The sequence below is a fragment of the Ziziphus jujuba genome, chromosome 7, assembly GCF_031755915.1.
Source record: "Ziziphus jujuba cultivar Dongzao chromosome 7, ASM3175591v1".
Lineage (NCBI taxonomy): Eukaryota > Viridiplantae > Streptophyta > Magnoliopsida > Rosales > Rhamnaceae > Ziziphus > Ziziphus jujuba.
The window spans coordinates 2,948,151-2,956,723 of record NC_083385.1 but is presented as its reverse complement, the minus strand read 5'-3'; the positions used below and the strand labels follow the sequence as shown (position 1 = coordinate 2,956,723).

The following is an 8,573-nucleotide window of genomic DNA, read 5'->3' as shown; positions in this document are numbered from 1 at the left end:
ATTTTCTATTTATTTAATTTTTCTTTTTTAGTAATTGATTTTCTATCTATATATGCAATACATATATGTATGTATGTTTTGCTAAATATTGTTTTGTCACGACTTTGACGGCAAAATTGGAGCACCTGACTTTACTTGCCCTTGTTTCTTTATTGAATTTGAAAATAATGCCACTAAATGCCATTTATTTCATCTCTGTGCAGACTCAGACTTCATTGAATATATAATAAAAACCAAAAAAAGAAAAAGAAAATTTCCAACAGATGCCAAAAGCACAAAATTTTCGTTTCCTTGTTAACCAACAAAAAAGCAATTAAGCAGCTGGGATCTACGAATCCAAAAATGAAAAGATATACATTTTTAAGTTTTATATATTTTTTGTAATTGTATATAGAAATTACAGGATCCATCAAAGCTCCACAAAACAAGTATACTGAGTATTTGTGGGCCGGTGTCCCAGAAACATTAATCTAGTTATGGTCCTTGGGAATATTGATGAGATGATGATCATCAGGAATGATATCACAGGACGCGACAGTATCAGGAATAATATTATGTTGATGATGATGATGATGATGTTGTAAGAGATGATGAGTGCAATCATCATCAAAGGTTGAAGGGTGATGATGCATGGTGGAGAAAATATCAAGGTAACCAACATTCATAAGAATGCTCAGCAGCTGATCTATATTGGCTTGCAGCTCCGACGCTTGAGCTGTTACAGTCTCCAACTGAGATGTGAGTTCCTCAACCATCTTCTGCAAATGGAAAATAGCTCCAGAACTCCCATAAACAGGGTCTCTAAGTCTCGCTGTTGCTTCGTACACTAGTGCTTTTACCGTATCTTCCCTATTAGCTTCCTCCACCATCTGTAGTGTCAGTGTCGACAAATGGATCAGAAATCAAATATACATAGCTTAATTTAGACTATTAATAATTTGTAACGTACTTAAGATATATATATATATATATATATAGGAAATTGAAGACGTATGAAATTTTTTTTTCACCTGGATCATTTTGACAACATTGCTGGCACCAAAAACCCTATGAACACCAGCAAACTTTTCAATATCTTCACTTGGAAAGTAGGGTGAAAGTAAACAATTGCTGTCGCATTTCCGGCGTAGCATCTTACAAGCAGCACAAGGTATATGGACCCCCCGGCCTCCACCTCCAGGCATTGGAACCTGGGTTGTTTCCATTTTGACCAAGCAATTAATGAGATGAGTTTAAATCAAAGATAAGATTAGCTTTACAAATATTCCACTATATATAGAAAAAAAAAACAAGAAGATATATTAAGATTAGCTTTACAAATATTCCACTATATATAGAGGAAAAAAAAAAAAAAAAAACAAGGAGATATATTATTAGAAGTGCCAAGATGTCTGTCTGATAGGTTGTGCTCGTTTAGAATGGGGTGCTAAAATTTCAAAAGTTAAGTGAAAGGAAGTTGGGGAGGCGGCCACTAGAGGACAGCTTAACACTAGCTAGAAACCCATGGTTGAAAATGTGTGATATTTCACTGTTGAGGAAAGTGGACCAAACGACTGCAAACCCCACTTTTGGGGTTTCCTTCCCAAACTGACTAAATATTATGAAAGATAAACATAAATCACTTTCCAAAACCAAAATAAAAAACAAAATTCCTTATCGATTGGTCATGTCCATCATTTTCTTAATTACCAAACAGTAGATTATATGGTTTAGATCCAGCAGCACACAGAAATTAATTTCAAGCCCTTGCCACAAAGCTTTTTGGTTCACTTCCACGTGTTTAATGAGTATTCGTTTTTTTCTGACTGCTATTGAGCCTTTTGACTGAAAGTTCCGTTGCGTTCCCTACGTAGCTAAGTTTCGTCATTGGTCCTCTGCCTTGTTATTCAAGGTATTAACTATTCAAGGTATACTTTTGGGCTTCTTGTCGACAGTGAAAGCAAATTTGAACACAAATTAATTGAAATGGAAACAGAACTAATATTTATTGTCAAAAACATGCTAGGATATTACATTGTCCAAAAAAGCAAAACCAAATACCTCTCCCTAGCCTATCTATATACTCTATTTCCCTATCCCCATTTTCTCCTTTTTCCTCCTTCCTCTTTCACATTCTCACCTCCAATATCTTTATCTATTCCTCTCTACTTTCTTCCTCTTCCCTCCCCCCATATTCTCTACATTTCCTCCCTACACGTTCTCCCTTAATTTCTCGTTCTCACTTTCCTCTATTCTCTTTATCTACTTCCTTTATTTCATTCTCCCTCCACTTTCTGTCCACTCTCTTCTCCCTCTGCACTTCTCTATATTGCTAATTTCTTTCTTTAATTCTCCAGTTGGATAATTTCTTTCTTTAATTCTTTAGTTGGAAAATTCTAGTTGTCCTCCCTTTTGATATTATCATAGTTAAATCAGTTTATTCCATAAACTATCAATATCATTTTGTGAAATTCCAATTTATGTCATTTTATATACTCAATATAGTAGTTTAGTTAGCTTAGATAAAATTTTTGCAAGTTTAAGAGTATTGTCTTAATTTATAAAACATGAGTTTTTTTTTTTTTTTTTTTTTTTTTTTTTTTTTTGTTTGGGGTTGGTTTTTTATTTTTTGAAACATGGGTTGTTTCTAGAAACAAGAAAAGAAACAGAATTCTAATAAGCATGCATAACAAGGTCCAAATACAATTTGAACAGATTAAATATCACAACACTAACATAGAGCTAAAAAAAAAAAAATGAAGATCAAATATCAAGAAGCAAGAAGCCTCCATTTAGACAAACTGCAGTCAGCCAAGGGAAAAAGGAGAGCAGAGACGCAGGGGCATACTGCAGTCAAGTTTTGAAACCAAAAGCTGACCACCTCTTTGTTCCCTCTTTCATTCTTTGGGAGTTGGAATGAAAAAGATTCTCAAGCGATTTTCCCTTTCTATTCCGAGCTCTTCCCACTTCTTTCAACAGCTGAGCCAGCCTTTTCTTTTCATCATCAACATCAGGATTTGCCGTCCCAAGCATTTCTTCCCTCACCTTCAAGATGTATTCCAGTATCTTAATTGCATCTTCCAAGCTGTAAACAAACAAAACTAATCGTTTCAATAACAGTGCACTAACAATTTCAATTTAATAGTGAAAATCAGAAAATGCTAAGATGATAGTTCAACAAATAATCAAACAACTAAATAGAAAGCTAACTCGTCATCAAGGAAAATTCTAAGAACAAAATCTTGACTCAATATAAATGACTTGCCTTCCCATGGCATCATAAGTGGCTGCAAGGTTGCTATATATTCCAAGCGTATCCGAGTGGCATGGACCATACTCCTGCTCTACTATCTTCCTCGCTTCTTCAAACAGTCTGTTGGCTTCATCTATTTTGTATAGCTGTACGCAAGCCAACCCCATCTGGTTCAGCACAATTCCAAAGAAGGCTGATTTCCTCTCCCCATTAGCACGAAGCTTGGCTATAGCACTCTCGAAAGAGTTCCGAGCTTCTGCATACCTTCCAACCATGTAGAACATCAGACCCATTTGTGCTTCTATTCCTGCAATTGTGCCACGGTGTGCAGGGGAATCCTCCAACAACTTCATTGCCTTCCGCAAGAGTTTCATTGCCTCCTCAGGCTCATTCACAGCTTCATATATGGATGCTATTTCAGTCAATCCACTGGCGATATCCTCAGCTGTGATTCCAGGTAAAGGTTTTATGTATATCCTCAAGGCATTCTCACAGTAGGATTGGGATTCTCGCAGCCTGCCCGTCTTATAATACAAGTCGGCAAGGCGAATAAAGACTGATGCCACAGAAGGGTGATATTCTCCCCTTATGGATTTGAAGATTGTAAGTGCTTTCTGGTAGGAAAATACAGCCTCATCAAAGCGGCAGAGAGATGCGTAAATGTTGCCAACGCTGACATCAATAGTTGCAACCTCAATTTCTTCTCCATTGGCAATCATTATCATACTAGCAAGAACAAGGTGCTCAAGTGCAGTTTCATAATCTCCCTTTGCTTCACAGATGAGAGCCATAAGACGCCGGTCAGATGCTTCCTCAAGGGATGCCGGTGCCTTATGCTCCCTGTGAATTTCAAGGGTCTTCTTGCAGAAGTTCTCTGCCTCGTCAAATTGCATTGCTTGGACATGGGCCTCAGCAAGGTACCTTCCATTTGGAGAGCCATTAGCCGGCAATACTTAAAAGAGCGAGAGAGGAGAGAATTATGATATTATCATCAAATCCCATTTTAGTTTTTGAATACATAAAAAAGATCAAGCAATTAAACAGCAAATTTTATTCAAAAATCATATATCTTGTATTGCAATAAGACAAGCTGAAAGAAAAGACCGGTAGTATAGTTTGATAGGTCTTTCCTTTTCTTTTAAGCTAAAAGAGATGATGGTATAGTTTGAAACCCCACATGATGGTATAGTTGGAAACCCCTCATATTTCATGTAATTAAAGTATTTGTTGACCACATTCATGTCTCAATTGCATGATTTATTGACAGCTTTATCACGTCTCAACAGTTTTTTTGTGGTAAAAACTGTTGGTCTTCCTAATATGATTTTAATCAGAATACTAGCTACTAAAGATTATAAGTTAAATGATGTGACCAACAGTTGACAGTTGACAGTTCAGTAATTCATTTCAATCAACTGTTAGGTGGAGCAACCATATTTTAAACAGTGAGGGGAGCTGAACCTAAACGGAATTCTCATCAGTCAAAAGTAAACAGCCATACGCCCAGTGTTTGAATTTTAAACTACTGGTAGACAGATTTTACAGCTCCACAGGCTTTAAGTGGACAAGGTGGACGGTACAATCCTCACCCATCATATGTAAATTACTAATAAAACCTTATTGTTCTATGAACAATGATACTTAATCCTAATTTAACAACCAAACCATCCAACTAGGCCAAAAAACACATGTGGGCCTCGTAAACCCAACCAAGCACATAAACCTCCGCTAACGTCCAGCCATTATAATATTCCAAATGGAAGCGCAATTTAGGATTTTAAAGTGATAAAAGCTAAAGTTAACATGAGATGCAGAGAGGTTACCTGCAAGTTTCTGCAACTCTGGAGTCCGACTCACCCAGAGCCTCCATCTGGATCTTAAGACCCGCATCGTAACATGAAATGGACTGGTCCAGCTGCCCCAGCATCGAATACGTGTCACCAAGTTGCATATAACCGGAAAACTTGGCCAGTGCATGGTCCGACCCGTTTTCAATAATCGGAACATTAATTGACCGCTCCAGAACTGGGACCGCCTCTTCCAATTTGCCTAAATTACAATATATCGCCGCAACAACGTGCAAGCTCATTGCCAGCTCCAAACCCGGACCCGAGCACCTTTCGAACGACTTGGACGCCCGAATCGCGTAATCCAAAGCCTTATTCGGGTTCACACCCGACGCAATCATGTCCCGGGCGTGCTTCAGGAGAAACGGACCGAGATCCGGGTTGTCGAGTGAGGACTCGTCGACGGCTAGCTTTTCGGGGATCTTCCTGGAGGGTCTGGGCCGTGGATTGGACGGCGATGGGGACTTGGTATAGCCATTGGTGCCGTTGACGTGCTGGTTCTTCTGGGTCTGCTGCTGGTGGCTTGCGGAGACGAAAATGGGAGATGGTGATGCAGCGTGAGATGGGGTTTTCACTGAAACTAAGCCCGGCATCGCTCTTCAAATTACAGAGAGCCAGAATATAAAAAAAAAAGTGCCAAATTCGAACTCTATTGCAGTGTAATTGAGACAATTGTGGATAAAATGGCGTTACAAAGTGGAAACAAAGTGGGGGGAAAGAATCAAATACTACACTTCCATTATTGGATAAACGTGCTAAAAAGTTTGGCTAGCCTTTAGAAAATGTATAGCGTTAGCCTTTGCACGTACTTAAAAACGGATTGAAAAGCCAGAAAACAGTTTTTGAAATCTTGTTGGTTTAAAATTGAAAACTAGATTAAAGCCGCGTGGGACAACAAAAGAAGAAAAATGGAAACGATTTTAAGCGTGGATGCAGGAGGAACTGGGTTGAATTAGGATTTGAGCAAAGTGGAGACAAATTAATGGTGGTGGTGGTGGTGGTGGTGGTGATTTTGATGAAGGGTGGCGTGGAAGAGACTCCTGATGATCATGGAGTTGGGATACTTTAATTTGATGACGAGCTTTACAATGAAAAAGGGAAAGAACAGAGATACAAAATCCATCATTCACTCTCACACACACTCTCTCTCTCTCTCTCTCTCCCTGTTTTGTTTCCTCGTTTTTTATCTCTCTATCTTTCCCTTTATTCCTTTTCGCTTTCTCACTAATTCTTCATTTCATCCGCTTTTAAGTAGCGCTTCGTTGGGACTTGGGAGCGTGGCCGTACCACACCTGGACCAGGTTTCCGCGCTAAGTTTTCCACCCATCAAACTTGGTCCAATTTTCTCTTTTGCCATTCCTTTTTCTTCAAGTTTTCTTTTTTTTCTTGGCTCTGACTTGTTACTTCTTGAAAATATTTTGCTTTCTTTTTCGGTTTGATGGAGCAAAAAATTCTATAAAAATAAAATCTTAAAAGAAGGAAAAGAAACAGAAAAGCCAACATTTTGAAAGAGGATAATTATTGTCTTCTCTTTAATTGCGAAATTATACAATTTGACATGGTGAATATACCTAAATAAAAATAATTTGACATGGTGAATATACCTAAATAAAAATAAGAATCTATTCCTAAAATATAGGAATTAGGATTTTTATTTTTTATTTTTTCCTTTTATACAGCCAATTGAATTATAAAAAAAGTTAAATTATCGCAAATATATAGAGTTGATAAACTTTGCCCGTCAAGGGCTTTATTGGAACGTGGAACGAAGTTTAATGTGCAGAGGACAAGTTGCTTGTGGTGGGAGCAAAGAATTGACATCATTGCTGCCTTCGTTCACTTTAATATTTGTTAATGGCGATTTTATTTTCTCCACTAAATCTAATTCTTCTCTCTTTAACCCTGTTACCGCTATTAGCCGTCACTAAAAAAACATTCAATGGAATTTTGATTTTTTAAGCCACATTAAAATGAGCTATCAACCAAATTGAAAATCTTACGAATGCCAACGTCATTAATTAATTGGTTTCCACGTCCATTTTGGAAAATATCAGAATAAACAAATAAAGCATTCATCCATCCAAAAAAGACTTTATGCTAATTTTCAGAATTTGTTTTTCTTTTGTTTCAATTCTTTCCGAATTTACATATATATGATTAGAAGACGCATTAAATATAAACTTGAATCTACCTAATATATTTTAACAACTCATATTTATGATTTTGTTCAGCAGACAGTGACATGCAACTAAGTAATTTAATCACCAAGTAAACATTCATCCCCTTTTCTATTTTTTTTTTTTTTCCCCTTAGATGGAATATATTGAATATGTGGCTTCCATATCAGATCAGGTTTGCCTCTGCAATCTTGATGAGTTTGATTCAACGAATGGTAAATTTACAGAGGATCAAAGTGAAATGGTATAAACAGGTGTCCGATGAAGGAAAGTTAAATTTACTTTTTATTTAATTGATTAAAAGTTATATAATATGTGAATATGAATAATCATCGAGGGAATGAAGCATTGTAATTTGTGGGAGACAATTCTTTCAAGGCCACCTTGCATACCAAGCTTTTGTAAGAATTGTTAAAGTGAAATTTATAAATTTATAAGAAATTTTACAAATTTAAATTCACTCATTTTTTAAAACAAAATTATGTTAATCTCCAAAAGAACAAGCTCAACATTTTATAGAAATTAGACACCCAAATCTTGTAAAATTTCAATATGAATTATGGAAAAGGATTCCATACCAATCTTGTACATCATCTAACTTTGATAAGCCATATATATAAGCAAATTACAAATATACACTACGTCTGCTAATTCTTGAGTTGAAAAATTTTCAGTTAAAACAAAAGCACTCTGACTTGTGAGAATATCTAAAAATGGACTCGAGGCTTTATGCGCATCCGGGGAATCGAACCCCGGTCAGTACCGTGGGAGGGTACTATGATACCACTACACCAGATGCGCTCTGTTACTTGTGCCGTCTCCTCTTAATTTATCAAATTTCACATAAACTCTCAAACTGGTCGATTACCAAAAAGGAAAAGGTTACAAACTGGTCCGTAATTGTCCCAACTAGGGACCAGAATAGCAATGATGTAAAATCAATCCTTGTTTACGTTTTGTTAATTATGAAACTAGTAAATAGGAATTCAACAATCCAACTCTACATTGTTCTCGTTCGAGAAGAAGTATGAAAACTCAGCCACTAACACCATCTATCTATCTTTTTACCTTTGCCTTTTCAATATATGTAGTTGTGAACTTGTGACAGATTAGGTGCCAGCCTAAACTATACTGTTTGGTACTAGTTAACTAAATTCAAAAGTCAAATGTTAGCGAGATTCCTTCTCTTTATGCATAATCCTAAGAAAAACCCCTGATTTTTCCCTACATTAATAAAATAATTATTAAATTAATAATTATGTCATATATGATAAGTCAATTACATTATTTTTACTTTTACAATGCCCGCTTTGATTT

The 8,573-nt window shown here is 36.5% G+C and overlaps 2 protein-coding genes and 1 non-coding gene across 3 annotated transcripts; all 3 read right to left on the bottom strand.

Moving 5' to 3' along the window:
- Window positions 1-253: 253 nt before the first annotated feature.
- On the bottom strand, window positions 254-1,264 carry LOC107423646 (LOB domain-containing protein 25). Its single transcript, XM_016033233.4, has 2 exons — window positions 1,011-1,264; window positions 254-869 (listed from the first exon to the last, which is right to left on the bottom strand). The coding sequence occupies exons 1-2, from the start codon at window positions 1,203-1,205 to the stop codon at window positions 471-473; spliced, it is 594 nt and encodes a 197-aa protein (XP_015888719.3). The 5' UTR covers window positions 1,206-1,264; the 3' UTR covers window positions 254-470.
- A 1,377-nt stretch (window positions 1,265-2,641) lies between these two features.
- On the bottom strand, window positions 2,642-6,425 carry LOC107423673 (protein KINESIN LIGHT CHAIN-RELATED 1-like). Its single transcript, XM_016033282.4, has 3 exons — window positions 5,056-6,425; window positions 3,245-4,153; window positions 2,642-3,064 (listed from the first exon to the last, which is right to left on the bottom strand). The coding sequence occupies exons 1-3, from the start codon at window positions 5,670-5,672 to the stop codon at window positions 2,833-2,835; spliced, it is 1,758 nt and encodes a 585-aa protein (XP_015888768.2). The 5' UTR covers window positions 5,673-6,425; the 3' UTR covers window positions 2,642-2,832.
- Window positions 6,426-7,986: 1,561 nt separating this feature from the next.
- Window positions 7,987-8,057, bottom strand: TRNAG-CCC (transfer RNA glycine (anticodon CCC)). Its single transcript has one exon. It is a non-coding gene; the product is annotated as a tRNA-Gly (tRNA).
- Between the last annotated feature and the right edge of the window lie 516 nt (window positions 8,058-8,573).